The sequence below is a fragment of the Harpia harpyja genome, chromosome 14 (genome assembly GCF_026419915.1).
Source record: "Harpia harpyja isolate bHarHar1 chromosome 14, bHarHar1 primary haplotype, whole genome shotgun sequence".
In the NCBI taxonomy this organism is placed as follows: domain Eukaryota; kingdom Metazoa; phylum Chordata; class Aves; order Accipitriformes; family Accipitridae; genus Harpia; species Harpia harpyja.
Window position 1 is genome coordinate 26,564,997 of NC_068953.1, and position 17,653 is coordinate 26,582,649.

The 17,653-nt window shown below is 43.4% G+C and overlaps 1 protein-coding gene across 2 annotated transcripts in view; it reads left to right on the top strand.

Moving 5' to 3' along the window:
• Positions 1-17,653, top strand: part of HOMER2 (homer scaffold protein 2) — a 67,051-nt gene that overhangs the window by 9,752 nt on the left and 39,646 nt on the right. Inside the window, exon 2 of one of the 2 annotated variants that reach the window (XM_052808293.1) lies at positions 14,954-15,110. In XM_052808293.1, coding sequence (XP_052664253.1) covers positions 14,954-15,110 — 157 coding nt within the window. Of the gene's footprint in view, positions 1-14,953; positions 15,111-16,583; positions 16,666-17,653 lie in introns of those variants that run through there. The other variant, XM_052808295.1, reaches the window with a different exon arrangement.

Here is a 17,653-nt window from a genome sequence, read left to right on the forward strand (position 1 = left end):
CCTTAGGAGGTAGAGCAATATTGTGCAACTGTGTGAGGCTTCTCCCGTGAAATATCAAAGTAACATTGTATTGATTTGCAACACACTTTCCAATAACTGTTAAATTAGCATGAGTGACATGAGGTTGTACTGGAAAGAGCTTATGCTTGTCAACTGCTTTACAGGATGACCTCTGAATTATTGGCCAGAAGAGAAAATAGACACACGACCGCTGGGAACGATTTGGGATGGTTCAGTGCTGCCTGTTATTCCTTAAAAGAACAGCTGATTTCCATGAGTTAAACAGGGTGCTCCAAACCTTGCACCTTGGATCTATGTTACTTTTCCTCCCTTTCTTTTCTTTTTCTGTCTCCTTTTGGCACTCCTCCTTCCCTTGCGGTGACGTTGGAGCTGCCGCGGCTCCCTGCGGGGAGGGGAGCCTGACCGGTGCCCGGGGCGGCAGCAGCTCTGAGCCTGGGTCAAAGCATTGGCTGGGGAGGCACATGGAAAAACACGGGGCTAGTCTGAGTTGTCTAGGGAGAAATGGGCAACTGAAATGCTCTTTTGCTGCCTTTCAGGGGTAGTGAAGCTTCCTGAAAGAAAACTGTGTTTAGAGAGATCTGTAATAGAGGCCTTACAAGTCAAATTGATTTAATTCTTAGGGTGCTAAAGTGTGAATGTGCAAAAAGCATAGTAAGAATTTCTCACCAGTTGGCACCTTATCCTCAGTGGCTGAGTACTTGATCCATTCTGCATACTAACACCAGGCACTAATTTTAGATCACAGGGATTACGAAGAGTGCAGTTTCTAGCTCTTGACTTGCTATAATTTACTTATGGCAAATAGGGGAAACTGTGCACAAACTTTTTTCTGCCCCAGCAAGGGAGGTGTCTGTTTCCACTAGCAAAGAATCTCCTACAATGAGAGTGCACTCAAAACAAATTACTGCAGAATACAAGGCATGATTTTTAATCCTATTTTAAAACAAACAAATCTTGAGAATTTTGTTCTGAAAATGAAGCAAAAAAAATCATTTAAATTGTGTAATAGAAGTTATTCTAGCATAAAAAAACTGACAGAACGTACAAGCTGATTTTGCTCACATTTGTTTGGTATAAATAAGTGGTAACTTAGAGCAGAAGAGGATCGGGTCTCCTGCATATACTCTTCCATTGTTTTGAAGGGTGAATTCACTGCTGCATAAATCTCATAAAAGGTTCGAAGCCCACAGCAAAAGTATTAGTAAAGGATGCAGCCATAAGCAGGTTGTGTCATCTGGGATGTGTATCAGCCTGACGTATTATCCATCAAGTGCTTTGTTTGCGTTTGGTAAATACAATGAGCTACTAGCTTTGTGCTGAAGTAGCACTGCAGAACTTATCCAGTCGGCAGTGAGCAGGATGAGCCTCTGATCGCCATCCAGCCAGTTTGTTTTGTTTCACAGGATTGCTGGAGCATAGTTCTGTCCTCTCGCAGTTGATTCCTCTTTCAAGAGCAGACATAGGGACAGCTAAATGCATATAGTGCATGTATAGTCCTACTCCAGACCCTACTGTCCATGATTTGGGCAGTCCTCCACTGTATTTGCATGGGCCAGGTGTGGGTATGTGGCTACCTTTAAAAATAGGACAATAACTTCAGTGTGTTTGCAACCAGAGAGCAGAGAAGGATTTAGGAAAAAAATACCAGAAAAAGAAAGTATATGTATGTAGAGACCAGTGACGAGTGGTGTTCCTCAGGGGTTGGTATAGGGACCAGTGCTGTTTAACATCTTTGTTGGCAGCAGGGACAGCGGGATTGAGCGCACCCTCAGCAAGTTTGCTGACGACACCAAGCTGTGTGGTGTTGTTGACACGCTGGAGGGAAGGGATGCCATCCAGAGGGACCTTGACAGGCTGGAGAGGTGGGCATGTGCGAACCTCATGAAGTTCAACAAGGCCAAGTGCAAGGTCCTGCACAGGGGTGAGGGCAATCCCAAGCACAAATGCAGGCTGGGCGATGAGTGGATTGAGAGCAGCCCTACAGAGAGGGACTTGGGGGTGTTGGTTGACAAGAAGGTCAACGTGACCTGGCAATGTGCACTTGCAGCCCAGAAAGCCAACCGTATCCTGGGCTGCATCAAAAAAATCATAACCAGCAGGTCGAGGGAGGTGATTCTCCCCCTCTACTCCATTCTTGTGAGACCCCACCTGGAGTACTGCATTCAGCTCTGGGGCCCCCAACATAAGAAGGACATGGACCTGTTGGAGCGAGTCCAGAGGAGGGCCACGAAGATGATCAGAGGGCTGGAGCACCTCTGCTATGAAGACAGGCTGAGAGAGTTGGGGCTGTTCAGCCTGGAGAAGAGAAGGCTCCGGGGAGACCTTATAGAAGCCTTCCAGTACCTAAAGGGGGCCTGCAGCAAAGCCAGAGAGGGACTTTTTACAAGGGCAGGCAGTGATAGGACAAGGGGTAATGGCTTTAAACTGAAAGAGGGTAGATTTAGATTAGATGTAAGGAGGAAGCTCTTCACTGTGGGGGTCATGAGGCACTGGAACAGGTTGCCCAGAGAGGTTGTGGATGCCCCATCCCTGGAAGTGTTCAAGGCCAGGTTGGATGGGGCTTTGAGCAACGTGGTCTAGTGGAAGGTGTCCCTGCCCATGGCAGAGAGGTTGGAGCTAGGTGATCTTTAAGGCCCTTTCCAACCCAACCCATTCCATGATTCTATCAGTGCTGCCAACTCATAGGGTAGCCGGCATATCGAGCAGCAAATAGTGGCAACTAAATAAGGGCAACGCAGAATAGCTAACACAAGGCATGTTATCCCCTGGCTATCACAACAGTGCTGTACTCCAGCTGAGGACCCACTACACAGGCGGTTTCATCAATAATTGTGTGATACCCGCAGGCCCTCGAGCCTGCACCGAGTGGGAATCCTGGGAGAGAGCCCAGCCCCAGCGTGCTGGCCCATCCGAGCCCATCGATTTTATCCCAGTTCATGGAAAAATAATTTTAGATCATCTCATCGCTTTAAACATTTTGGTAAGTGTTAATATACTTTCAGCACAGTGGAAATAATCACCATATGGCTGTAAGATTTGCCATCTGTCCAGAAATGCTGAAATACAATTAGTCCATGTAGTCCATTTATCAATCTATAAGTGACAATATTCACAGTCCTGGCAACTTTGGCTGCTGACAGAATCAGCACTTGTATAGGCCTACCTGTCTGGCCTTATTACAATCAATATATAAATGAGATGGAAAAAATCCCGTCATTCAGCTGTGTCCTTCACCCTTGACAGAAAGAAAAAAAAAAAAGTCTATATTGGTGTAAATGAGACTGAGGAAATGTTATGCCTTAATTTGTGTAGCACTAATTGGATTTTTATGTCTAGTAGACCTTAATTTCATAAGGCAAAGCCAGATTTACTTGCAGTCTTTCGATCAAGAAATACCAGCAGGACAGAGTATGTCACAGGGGAAAAAATTATTATTAAATCCTTTCCTGTTGTATTAACTTCCAAGGCACAAAAAGCTAAATGTTAGAAACATGAGAAATGTGATCATTAGCATCACACAGGTAAGATTTTATTTTTCTAAGGTTTCTTGTTTGACTTCAGAAGTGATAAGGTGGCTTTTCAGCAGAGTGAATATTTTTTTGAAAAAAGGTCAAGGCCTTTTTATTTTAAAATTACTAATGTTCTGGCACTGTAAGGGGTCTGACTTTTGACTGCTCCTGCAAAGCTAGCCCCAGCTAGCGGGTGTCCTAGCCTGACTGCTCACGACTGTTACTGCCTTAAAATTTGGGTTAGATTTGTAATGGCTAATGCATATCCAGAAAATAACTTGAACTTTTTATTTGGTTTTACATATTACCTGGACTCATCTTGCATAATAAGTTTATAATAAGAATGTGTGCTGTTTTGTTTATTCTACAGCCAGCCCACACTAATTTTTAAGACTCTGAGTCTGACATGAGTGTCAGACGCTGACATGAGTGTAATTTTTTTTGCATATTTGCGTTATAGCCCGTAGTTATGGACCCTGCATTGCATGAAAAATGCTGATACTTGAAATTTAATCTTCCCATAGCCCACAACTCGTATAACCTGTACCTCGCATAACCCACAAAGTTGGAGGCATTGGCATGCAGAAATCAGAAGTGCCAAGGGAGCAGAACTGCGGGAATCAGAAATAGGTGACTGTTGAGGTTCAGGAATTTCTGGGATAAGTTTCTCCCAATATTACCTGCAAATATGCACAGTTTGCGGTATTAGCAAGTTGTAGGGATTTAGTTTTGTGTTTTTACTGGTAGGGGTTTTTTGTGGCAAGGGGAGTAATGGTTTTTTTGTTTTGTAGATACTGTGTTTCTCATGAATAACCTGTTGCTTAAGTTTTTCAGATTTAGTAGTTTTTCTCTCTTGAAGCTCAGCAGATTACCAGAGGATCTTCACTTTTGCACTGGGGTTGCTGACAGCTTTTTATACCAACAAATAAATGTACATATCTGAGATCTGTACTGTAAATCTGATGGCAACAGATGGTGTTATATTTTTAAAGATTAAAGTGAATAATGTTAACTTCTAAATGTTTGAAATTTCCTTTGTATTTTTAACTTGAAGCAGAAATGTGTCATTCCATGATCTTATTGGCTGCTAGTAAATACATTAGTTTCAAGAACCGTGTCCCCCAGTTCCTTAGAGAAGTGCTGCGTGTGTGTTAGCAGCAACCAGAATACTCTGTTGATTCTATTAGTCTATTAAAATAGCCAGAAAATGGAAATCTGCTTTTTTCCAGATAGTCTAATTTAAACTGCATTGAGTGGGGAATGACACTGGCTTTAGCCATGCTCATTTGTGCCCAACACGTTGCCCTTTCCCAGCTGCAGCTGTGGGGTTCCTGGCTGCGAGCATGGGGGATGTGCTTGTGTGGGAACCTCTCTTTGCTGTTTTTAACACACTGTCTTTGGTGCTCTTGACTACATTTGGTGATTTTTTTTTTTTTTTTTTTGTCTTCTAGGTGGTTTGCTCTAGAAGGAGGCTGGTAGCAACAAATCTATTTAAACATGGCAGTGCTGTTGCCAGCCCAGTGCTGTTCTCAGCATGGGCAAGTTGATACATGTACCAAAACCCCAGTGTGGGCATTGGTTTGCATCTTTCTAATCTCTTACAGAGTAAATTGCTTATTCTTTAATTGCTTTTAATTTTTACATGCTTAAGTTTCATTAAAGGCATGCATCCTTGTATTAAACCATCTGTTGGCACCCTTTTCCTTGCAGTCTATTAAAGCACTCAGACCTGAGTGTTTTATTAGCCCAGGTGCTCTGGCAGCATCTCCGGTCACAGCATGTACCAGCACAGGGCGTGCACCGTGCCCTGCCTGCGTTGCCTGCAGGTGGTGGCGGCCACCGGCACAAGCAAAGCCCTATCGTTTGCTTCTGACATTATGGTTGGTAGAATTCCTTATTTGATCCTTTAGGCAGTAGATCAAAAAGAGTTATACAACTTGTTCTTTAAATTGAACTCATTGGCTTTTTTTTCCCCTAGTGTAAGTAAGTGGAAGAAAAGCCTCAGGGGAGAGCATTTGAATAGGGCATGGGAAAGCATATCAATAATTACATGCATGGATTAGTGCACAAAAGTACTCCACTCCAAGGATCCACTTAGTTCTGTGGCGTTTGAAATAATGGAGTGTTTAATCATATTATTTTGCAATAGTGAGGCTTTGATTATGCTACTGATTAAAATCAACTTTTCAGATTTCTTTGTGCAGAGATAACCTCATCTGCCATGCAAATTCTTATAGCATGGGAGGAGAAAAAGTCCTAAACATAAAAATGCTGCCCTGGTGGTATCAGTGGGTTTTACATGCACAAACACACACATGGTCTTTCACTTCTATCTTCTGTTTGTAGGTACAATGTATTTTGATCATATATTCTCTGACATTTAATCTCTTCATTTTTTAAATAAACACCGAATAGCACATGCAACCTCAAAGTATCCCCAGCCTTCTGCCACACAGAAGCTGAGGATTAATAGTAAGATAAAGACTCCACTAGCATGCTAAAGGATTCTCCTGCTGGTTAACAAATGCAAAATAAATTACTCTCTTCCTCCAAAACTGTCTACATTATTTTCTCTTCTTTGATCACTTCTTACCAATGCTAACTCTAGATGCGTGTGGTGTCTGAGGTAGGGTGAGGAGGCCCAGGAGAGACCAGGGCTGCTGGCACTTCATCTCCCCCAGCAAGGGCAGCACTTGTGGGGTGATGAGGGCTCTGAGGAGCACGGCCTCTTGGTTTTGGATGGTGCTGGAGGAGCTTGACGCCATTCAGATCTGTATACTGGCTCCTTATTTCTCCTTTGTAAAACAAACCAACCAACCCCCGTGGTGTTTTACCTGTGCATGAGAAAATTCACGGTGGCACAGAGCTGCAGAGCCGTGGTTTCGTTTGGGTTCGGTCGGGCCGCTCTGACAGCAGCGGAGGCCCGTGTGTGCCCTGTGGGGGTGAGCTGAGCCTTCCCTGGGCTGGCTCAGCCCCGCACAGCCCACCGTAACGAGCTGCACAGCCCACCATAACGAGCTCCTCTGGGGTCCCTCCTGCCCAGGCCTCCCTGTGCTGTGGCAGAGGGTCTTGCCGAGAGCTTTCCAGGGCAGCCCCCGACGTGTAAAATGCAAGGGTAGTGCGTGCTGGCGCTTCATCGTTCCTGACGGCAGCTGCATGGGGTACGTTTTGGTGCTTGCACCCAGGCCTGTGCGCCAGAGCCCCGGGAGCTATAAGAAACGCAGTGTTTCCTGGGCCCGTGTCCGCCGGGCTGCTGGCGAGGCGCGGAGGGAGGCTGCTCTCCCTCTCCGGCAGACTGGTGCTCTCTGCTCCAAGACTTCCATTTTACAAGGGCAATCTCTCACTGAAATATTACAATGCAAATATTGTGCCACAGAGGAGGCTGTGCTAAAAGCATTAACTCTACTGGAGCTGGGGCGAACCCAGAGGATGTAATTTTTAACCGATTCAAAGAAATAGGAAGGCTTTGGGGGTCTGTTTATGTGCTGATGCGGCCTCATTTGTCGGCGAGGGTAGGAGAGGTGCCGGGGGTAAACAGAGTACAAGTAATTTTTTCAGTTTAATAGGCTTTGAATTTATGCCTATGCAAATGAGAGGCCATGTAAACATTACTAAGGGTGCAAATTTATGGATCCTCTTTCGCTGTCTTCTCAGGAAATATCTCTGAAATAATCAGAGTAACACAACCAGTTTTACACACACATGCCTCAACTTGTTTTTTTTCTAATAAATAACCTTACCTGTGGAGGACTAGTTCAGGGTCCTCTCAGTTCCTGTCACTTATGTATGAGTGTTTATTCACAGTGTCTTGAAAGCTTAATAGCCGTCTGGAGATAGCCCAAAAATAAAGTGTGAGGTTTTTCACTGCCCAAGTTATAAGCCTTTTAATTTGTATATTGACTTCATAAAGGCATAATGGTATTGTGAGACCTCACAGATGTTACAATGATTTTCATACTGAGAGCTTTTGTCCTCAAGATTTATTCTTTTGGACTTATTCAGCTGCAAATCAAAAATGAATTTAATTAATGTCTGTGCTTTTAACAGAAAATTCCTCTTTAGCTAGCTAGGTTTTTTTCTTAATTTTTTCTGTCTAAGTAACTGGAACCATTATGTTTCCTACACATGCAAGAAGCACTTTTGCTAATTATATTCTGTCTGTTGAAATAATAATGCCTGTAAAAGAAGAGAGCTAAAAAGTGGATTTTTTGCATGAATTTCATATATTTCTGCAGGTGAGTTGATATCAAATCTAGTATAAAGTGGCCACCAGAGAATCATGACTGTGGTTATATGAATGAGTTGCACGACCTTGCCCTCGATTAGGACTGCTGCCAAATTCAGCACTTCTTTTCAACCTCATTGTGAGGAGGTTGGTCTGCCTACAAAATAGGAATTTCAGCAGCTGAAAGACTGAAAAGAAGGGCTTTGAGTAAATTATATTTAAAAAATAGCTGTTTCTTGTTTTCTCTTTTTTTTAGGGATGGTGTAATTTCTGTCCTGCTAGTCTGGGTTTTTCAGAAGTTGTTCCCTGTACCCTTCTATGTGCCCACAGTTCCACCCTGCAGCAGGGAACACCGCCCGGGAGTGCAGGGCTTGGCTAGCAGAGTACCAACAAATGCAGTGTAAGGGGTGCCTGCATATTTATTTTTTTTACAGAGAGAAAAAAGAAGAGCAAAAACTGACTGCAGTTGTCCCCTGCTAGCCCAGCCTATCGCTCTGGGCCAGTTCTCCTAACCCTCATGTACAACGATAGTAAGGCTTCCTTCTTCTCTCTGCGCTCACCCTTCCTGCCCTGTATTGCTCAGGGTTGCTTCTTGATCTTTCCAAGTAATTTTTGCTGTGGTAGTACCTGCGTGAGGAGGACTGTTTGCACTGCAGGACAAAGGGGAGCAGCCCACGCCTGTGGAGCCAAGCAGCTCTGGGCAGACCTGCATCTAGCCACCAGTGCTTGGCTGCAGGCGGGTGGTTTGCAGGGCTGGCATCCTGTCCCACCTTCTTCCACATCGTGTAGGAGCGGTTGTTAAAACCACCGATAGCTTCTCTGTGGTGTGTAAAGACTGTTAATTTTTACAATAGTCTCTTTCGTTGCATGGTGAGTATTCAGCTGTTGATTTAGCCTTTTAAATTCACGCAGTCAAAAACTTCCCTGGGTAGAGGATCTGGTATAAAACTGCCCTGCAATGATAGTGATAGCAAGAGGAAATGAGGCGATTTAATTTTATTTCCGGGCTTGCTACTGGCTCTGTTATCCTGCGATGCCATCTCACTCTCGATGGCTGTTTCCTCAGGTGTAAAATGGAGCCATTACCCACCTGCTTGGTTCACGCTATGAGTTTTGCACCCTTGCAAGTTGAAACAGGCTCTTCACTTTTGCTGGCTGTGTACACTGGCAGCCGACACCAGAACCTGCCTGTTGCAGCTGATGAGATCTGAATGATCTGGATTAATTAGCATATGCCAGTTTGGGAAGGGAGCAAGCTGCCTGCTTTCGTAATGCCAGTTTGCTGCTACCACAACTGTAAAATGCGCAGGTTTAGCATTCGCCTCTCCCCAGCTCTGCGTATTGCCCATGCTGACTGGGCCCAGCCTGCCATCCTGCTCCCTGACCCCAGCCATGAACTGGGCAGTGATGGACATTGAGGTTACAGTATCTCCGGGAACTGGGCTGATGCAGCCAAATTTGCTTTGTTTGTGGCAAATGTAAGGGGGATGCACTTGTCTTGACTGGAGTGCATGTGGTGAGGCGAGGAGGGGTCCTCCAACTTCATCCTTGGTCATCACTGAGAAGCTAATTCATGTGGTTTTCTACTTCCCCCAAAGATTTGATCCAAGATGGTACAAGCCTTCAATATGTAGAGGTAACAGGCTGGAGGATAGCAGACTCTCTCTTTTGCTTTGAGCAAAGATTAATTTGGTGTATGAACTGCAACCGGTATGCTAACTACCATGTGCGACAGGAGGAACTGTAACTTCTCCCCGCAGCAGTTACGTCCTTCATCAGAGGTCTGCCTTTACTTGGATTTTGGTGTTTCGGGGAGCGGGCTTGGTTGTTTTTTAAAGTTTGAGATGTGCATGTGTGAACGAGTAGAGTTATGGGTAAATGAAACAGTATTTTCACAGGTAATTTTTAGGCATCATTACTTGCCAGGACTTTCATTGCGATGAGTATTTCAAATAGGAGAAGAATCTCCATTCATGAACTCGGGGACCATCATGCAACAATAGAATCTAGAAAGGCAAGGCAGCAGCAGCCTGGCAGGGCAGCTGCAGACCCCGAGGCATGGGACCCCCAGTGCCAGCACTGCTGCCAGCTGAAGGGGGACATTTGGTGACTTCTGGGGTCTTGGAAGAGTGACTGGAGAGCTTGCTGCTTTCAAGGGGCAGGATATATTTATTCAGTTTTGTTTGGGACCAAAGGCGTGAGTTTGCCTCACTAACGTGCTCTTAGCCTTTGGAGCTGTGCTTGCATTTTTGAGAAGTCAGAGGCACACACAGGTAGTGCTTGGTGGCTTTGGGAGCTGGCATCGTTGCCGTCCTGCTTTTGCACAGGAGGTGAAGGCAGCTGTCAGGTGGCCCGCTGGGAGAGCCGTGCGTGCACAGCTGGCCACGCCTGGGGCGTGGGGGGCGTGGGTGGGAACAGTACTCCTCTTTTTAGCAACGTTGCTTATTTTTGAATTATCATAAATAAATACAAACGGCACTCCGAACTACATTATATGTGAAGATATACATAAAAGATTAGTTCTTTTTGTTGCACTGTCAGACAGTAGTAGCGACACTCAATCCAAACAACTATTGACACCAAGTTTATCATGTTGCATTTAGCAAATAAGATTTTTTGTATCATGACCAGTGATGGGGGGTATGTCACAATGTAGGATTTTGTGTTCATGCCTACTCTTCTTCCTTCTTGAAAGATCCTCATTATCTAATACTTGTTGTAGCAAATCACTGTAGATCTGCTGGCGCTGTCAGGCAGTATAAACCTCAGTGTGTGCATGACGCTGGCCTATAGCAGGAAGCACCACATTCCAAAAACTCTATGCTGACATGCTGTCTGCAGGCATGTGCATCCTCCACCAAATGGCAGCTATATGAGGACATGCTCTTTTAAAAAATGTATTTTTTCCAGTTGGTAAATTAGGCATGTAATGCAAAGCTGTCTGGTATTAGTGTGGGGAGAGAACAAATAATCCTGTCCTGTAAACTAGGAATCCTTATCCCAGAAATTTTATGTGATCTGTTAATGGAAGTTTTAGCAAAACATGCAAATAGTGGTTTTGCCTCTGGTGGAGTACCAGAGCTCCTGTCACAAATAGGTTTGATGTTCCGGATCCTACAACAAGTAAAGGAGCTGCTTTGTTCTATTTACTGCTCAGTCAGCGCATCCACCCGATGTGCACTGGGCACGTTGCACATTTACAAAAACTTGGGTGCTGATCCCACAGGCACCCACATGAGTCACTGTGGTGGTGTATTTACTACCAGAAAGATTGCTCCAATACAGAAGTGTTCATCTCATCAGTGCCTTGTTGGGAGCCGGAGCTGGCTCCACGTGGCCCTGCACGTGGTTGGGGTCCAGGGTCAGGGGCTTGCAGCTAGTTACACACTTGTAAAATTTAGCATTGTTGTAAATTAACCAGAAAGTGATACTGTATCTCACACAGCTGTGGGTGCAGTTAGTTAGCTCCAGAGTCTTGGTTTTTGCTTTTTAAATTCTTCAGAAAAGGTTTATGACATATTTCTACATTAATGGAGAATGATTGTTTTTTACTTGAGATTTGTCTCATATGACACAAGGATGGAAATTAAAAGTCAACTAAAATGCACAAAACCATGACTTGAAAATTGCAATCATATTTATAATACATGCTGGCCATATTTAATAATAAAAAAAACTTATCAAAGTGCATTTTCTGTCTTAATCTGCATTATTAAACAAAGAACTTAGGTATAATTTAGGTCTCCATTTGCTACTTTTCGAGCAGCTTTACTCTAAACAGTGGATGTTACTATCAAATTGATTTTTAAACAGATTTTTTTTTTAAAGAGTATTTAATCAATCATTAATAACTTTGGTTAAAATTCATGAGATTTTAAACATTCATAAATTCTCTTTGTCTTCTGATTTATGAGTCCACAGCCTGGCTGGCAGCACCACTGCTCCCTGCCTCCCCAGGCAAACTGGCAGTTTCATGTAACCACCAGCTTACAGTGGCTCAAACGATGCAGGATGCGCTGCTGGAATTTCAAGTTAGCATTGCGGTTGTTTTAAGCATAAAACTTGATAAATCTCTGATAAAATGAAAAGGAAAGAAACCCTGGAAAACTAAGTCATTCCTCTATCGGTAAAGTGCTCTCTTGAAAGTCGAAAGTTGCAAGTGAGTAATGCAGAATAATCCTTCTCAATTTGGAACTCTGTAAGGCCGTGGTAAGTGTTTTAAAAGTGTCTAACTGAGCTTTTCATTTGAAAGGTGAGTGCCACAGTTTTATAGTTGCCTGAGTGTGCTTCACTGGTCAAAGGACTTTGGGATGCAATGAAGGAGGGTATTTCCCTCCTCATTATAAAGCTGCACCACTGGAGTTTGTCAACACCGTTGGCTTTGCCGACCTGCCGTGGTGTGAGGGAAATCGTGGTGGCACCAGCTCCCAGTGCCAGCGGTGCCGGCTCATGGGCCCTGCTAGAGGTTGTGTCCTGGAGGGCTTTGTCGGCTCCAGGGGGTCAAAAATCAGTCCTGGGGCTTTGCTGCCTTGTAGAGGCACCTACAGCAGAAAGGTCAAAGGCATACGTGGAGAGCAACCAACTGGCCCTTCCAAATTCGAGTCTCAGTGGAAGTTCCAACAGCTCACTTACCTTGGATGAGTTAAAATGCTTAAATTTACACATTGCATTTCCTTTTTTTTTAATAATTTATCAACTAGGACACTATCACTGTGAGCTATAGGGCTGCTCTTTGCATCCAGGAAGAAAAAATGCACTTTTGGGGGGTTTACTAATCATAAGGATTAGAAACATAGTCTTTACTTTTTAATAAAAGCCCCACATGAATGGATAGATGGCTATCTCAAGCCCTGAGCTTCATTATCCATTAATTTATCCACTTGGGTGCACGTATACAGCTCCTGTTGACAACAGTAGCTGCTACAAGACTCCTGAAAAAATGGAGATAGATAGTTTTTTCCTGTCATTCTACTTTTATTATCTCCAGATTTACTTTATATGCTTACTGCTCCTGCTGCAGAGAGGCCAGGTATAGTTTTAACAGTGTTTTCTGGTATTTTTAAGATGAGTTAACGGAGTTAAAGTTGCTTGTGGAATGGGTTTGCATGAAGGAAACTTCTGAAAGTTTAGACTGCAATATATAGGTCATATTACCATTAGCAAGAACAGTTATTAGTAGAATCCACTAAAAATATAGAGCTAAGTAAAACGTGAAATAGATTCAAAATTATTCTTCACTCAGGGAAAGTATATATTTTTAGAGTAAAAGAGTAAGCAGCTTGGGGGAAACTTCCCTTCCCTGCATTCCTTATTGCAAACAAACTCCATGACCTTTGTGGGTGTTATGCTGGTAATCCTGCGTAATGGATGATGGAAATATTTAAAAAATGTTACAGAGACCTGCCCCTTCTTTCCTCCCAGCTGAGGATGGTATCAATTTTAGCGTGTGAAATGAGAGTCAGGTTCTGTGACCTACTGGTAAGGAAGAGCTGAAGCAAATGTTACTCTTTCACAGCTGTAACACGACAGTCCCATTGTAATTTCAATTTATCTCATATAAGTATTTTACAGGGTTCAGCGCAGCTGTCCATCCAGCAACCTGCATGGCAGCCCCTGGAAAACTGTAAAACTTTGCATATGTCTTGCAAGGAGAAAACCATTGTTTCATTTTCTCCCTCCTGAGGCCTTGCTGGGCTTTGCAAGCTCACTCCATCTTTCCTACACTTAAATCACTTCATCTGTTTGATATTTGTAAATTTACTCCCTCGATTTTAATTTAACTGCAACAGTCAAGATCATGTGTGATGTTTGATACAGTTCCTATATACAGTACCTGAAGTTGTTCTGTTCTAAAAATGCACTGGTGGATATACAAGGAGCTGAAGATTATAGAAATCTTAATAAAAACATAGTTCCAAAACTATGGGACTGAGAATAGTAGAATTATTTGTACGAATAGGAAAGAATAGCATATGACAGCAAGAGATCTCTCTGGCCTTTCACCTACCTCTTTTCACTTGCTTTGTGCAAAACTCAGCCTGGCAGCCTTTTCAGTTTCCATGTGGTAAACATTTTTGGGTGGTAACTATTGTAGTACAATTGCTTTTGAATCCTGTCATAATTCTGCCAAGTGTAACTATTCAAGATATAATATTTTGTATGTGATAAGAATATATTGAGTGGTACACTTAAATATAGACCATTACATACTGTAGCATTTAAGAACTAAAAGCATAAAAATGTATATAAAAGCACAGTAGAGCTTGATTTACAGTTCACTTTTATTTCTAAATTTGGATTAAAGGTATAGTTGGAAGTGAATTTAGTTTTATGGCTTTTAAGAAAGTCTTAATTATGATCTTCAACCTAGATGACTTTGTGTGTATCATGTTTTGTTCTTTTGGTCCTGCATCTTCTCTGCTTTTACATGTGATTTGCACTGTCACATGTGGAATATTAAACAAAACCCCTCCACTGTGTGCACAATTTTCTTGATGAGAAAAAACATCTGAGGGGGGCTGGTGTTTAGGAATGGGGTGTCAGGGGCAGTACGTCATCCACTGAGAGCTGAACTGAAAGGCATGTATATCAACACAGGGTTTTCATTGTGTTTCTTTTCCCCCTCACTCCCCAGGATGATTGGCTGGGTTTGCATCTGATGAAATTTTCATACACATCCACAGAACAGTGGGATTCTAAGGACAGAGATTAATATTTCAGTAATTATGCTGTGCCTGTAGGTCACTGGAGTCCTTGGTGCATCCGCAGAGGAACCCTGGTTGTAGGTAGCGGTTCACAGGAATGCGCAGCAGGAGGAAATCCAGCCGTGGGGGGCTTGTTGTTGCTTTTGGCAAAATATGTGGATGGGGAAAGGAAGAATGCCTGTTAGTGTCCTTTCCTGGAAATAAATATTTTGAGGAAAGGTGGGTACCGAGTTAGTATATGAGGAGAAATAAGCCAATGCTTCCTGGGCTACGGCAGTAACTTTAGGGTGCTGAATGTCACTTAGCGATGCCAAGGAGAGGTACCCAAGGCTGGATTGTGGCTCAGCAGTGTCACTGCTCTGCTTTTTCACTTGGGGGATTGCCAGGCACTCTCTGTCATGTGCTTTCAACATGCCTGGTCAAGGCTGGGCTTCCGGGACATTTCATCTTCTGCAGACTCATGCATCCATTTCTCCTGTCCCTCCCTATTCCAGAGAACAGCCCATCTTCACCACCAGAGCCCATGTCTTCCAAATTGACCCCAGCACGAAGAAGAACTGGGTTCCCGCAAGCAAGCAGGCTGTAACTGTTTCCTACTTCTATGACAGCACGAGAAACAGCTATCGGATTATCAGTGTGGATGGAGCCAAGGTAGGAGGCTGATGGTACGCTGGTGTGTTTACTGTGCGGAGAGGATCGTGACTGTCAGCCTGGGCTGAAGATAGACATAGATGGGCCACATTAAGTGCTTAAGGTCATAAATACTCACTTGTGTTATATAATCCATAATGGACACTTGTAGTGATAATTGGAAAAACACAGGGCACCTTAAAAGTGATTTTGCCAAACTTAATTGATTTTATCTCTGACTAGTTTGACTTCATGATCTTAATGAGCCAAGAGCATTAAGTGTCCAAATTGAGTCTGTAGCACAGTATCTAAAACCACCACCTGTATTAGGTAGATAAGGCTGAGGCCTTTTTGGTAAGAAAATCTTCTTTTTAAAGGGAATGAGGAGACAGATACGTGCAGACTAGAGCTTTTAATGTAAATGCCAACTGCATATTCACTTTTGCCTGGTTGAACTATTTACAGGTTAGCACTTAACTTTCTTCAGCTTTCACGCTGGAGTTCATCAGCCTTAGGTGACAAATTAGGCATGAAGACTTCCCCCCCACCCCCTCTTTTTTTCTTACTTTGTTTTGCATTTTTTTGCATTACCAGATAGTGTGCTGAAGTATTTCCTGTAAGAATCTCAATCGGTCGGATTGAATGGGTTGCTCAGACAATGGGGTTTATTACATACTAGATTTATCCCTCTGATTAGTCCCCCCAAAGTAACTTGTAAGGTGACCACTTTCCCCTAGCAGACCCCAGTCAGAGGTATAAGTTAAAACATTTCACTCATGTGCAGAAATCATCAGTCATTTCTGCCAAAGCACAAACCATGGAGTGACAAGACAAGTTTACAGCCTGTTTATCTGTTTTCCTGTTTGGATGAGGATGTTAAAATATCACTGTCCTGAGAGAGAGAGATCACAGAAATCATCCCTTAATAAAGCTTTTCTATTTGTCATGCCTATTTCACATACGTGTTTTTCCAAACATCTCCTGTTCTATATTTGGTTATATACTGGCTTATAAATCAGCCATACTGCCTGCTGAAATTGATGGTAATATGTCATTGACATTGGTACCGCATTAATATATCACCATCATTATGCTGTTTTTGCTGGTGTGTTCATTTCCAGAAACGCCAGCTAACTGCCCCGGCTGCCTCGGTTTGCAGTCGGCGTGCACAACCCCTGCAACTTGCTGGGGAAAGCTGAGCCCCCCAAAATTTGCTTACACCCCACGGATACTCCTGCTCCTGCTTGGGTGAAGCTGGTGCTGGTGGTAGTGGGCTGTCGGCTTTACAAACCCAGGCAAGCGTGACTTCCAAGCCAAAACTGCTGTACTCTCAGCAGTGGGTCGCTTCATTTGTGGATGTGCATGCATGCATTAAGACCAATTAATGAAAAGAAAGTAATTACTGTATGTGGCAGGGGGAAGCTGCAGGGGCAGCGTATGCCCACAGCCAGAGGTCCTGCCCAGAACTGCAAAGTGTGTGCTGAGAACAAGATGGGCATCCAAGCTTTGCATTGTAATCTGCCCAAAAGACATTCAGAAGGAACGACCCTCCTGGTTTAGCATGTCCCAGAAGAAGGTGAGCTTTCCATGATTAAAATTCTCCCCCGGGGCTTCCCGAGCAAGAATCAATTGCTGGCCACATGAATTATTCCTCTTGTATTGAACCTTTGCTGATTAAGGAACAGGTTGAGAGGAGGTGCTGCCTTCACGCTCACCTCTGGAGAGTCCCCAGTTACCCTGCCTGTCTGCTTTCAGAGTTCTGATTTGGTAAAAGGAGGGTGTTTATACCCAAATAAATTAAAAGTTGCTTTTCTCCCTCAAACAGCTATTGCTCAGTGTTTTGACCTACTTTTCTAGCCAAAAATGAAACTGGGTAGGACTGTGAGGAAGAATATAGCCAAAAATGAAACTGGGTAGGACTGCGAGGAAGAATATAGACAGCACTGGTTCATGTTGTCCTGCTTTCTGTACGTCTCACTTATTAGAATAAGGTCTTCCATGTGTTGGCAAATACCAGATGGATTAGCATCACAGCATCACTGCAGGCAGAAGTTATCTCTGTTTTAAAGACAAAAAAGCTGAAGCTCAAGTAAATTAAGGGACTTGGCCCTAGAAGGAAAGTGGTGATGAAGGACGTGTATCTCACAACTCTCCATCCTTGTCTGAGCTGCAAAGGGGCTGTTCTAACAGTTTATTTTAGACAAACATATACAATGCACATTAGCTTGCAGAGAAATCTCACTTAAATCCAACCTCTGTGCAGCTGTTGGATTCATTCTGGGGTTTTTTTAACCTTATGTTGACATTGCATAGTAACAATAAAAATATTTTAAAGTGATTAGGAATACAGGGCACTTCACTTAACCGTTCTTCGTTACTCAGTTGCATAAGCTTTATTTTACTTTTAGCATTCAACGTATGGCTGTGGGCAGCGTGTTGAATTGCAAGTATGCAGAGTAGCATAGGGCTGCTGAAACCCATTAGCACTGCTAATGAACATGGGATGGGCTGCGTAATGTCAACCTGATGAGTATTTATTTTCCTCCTGATGCACCACCAACCCG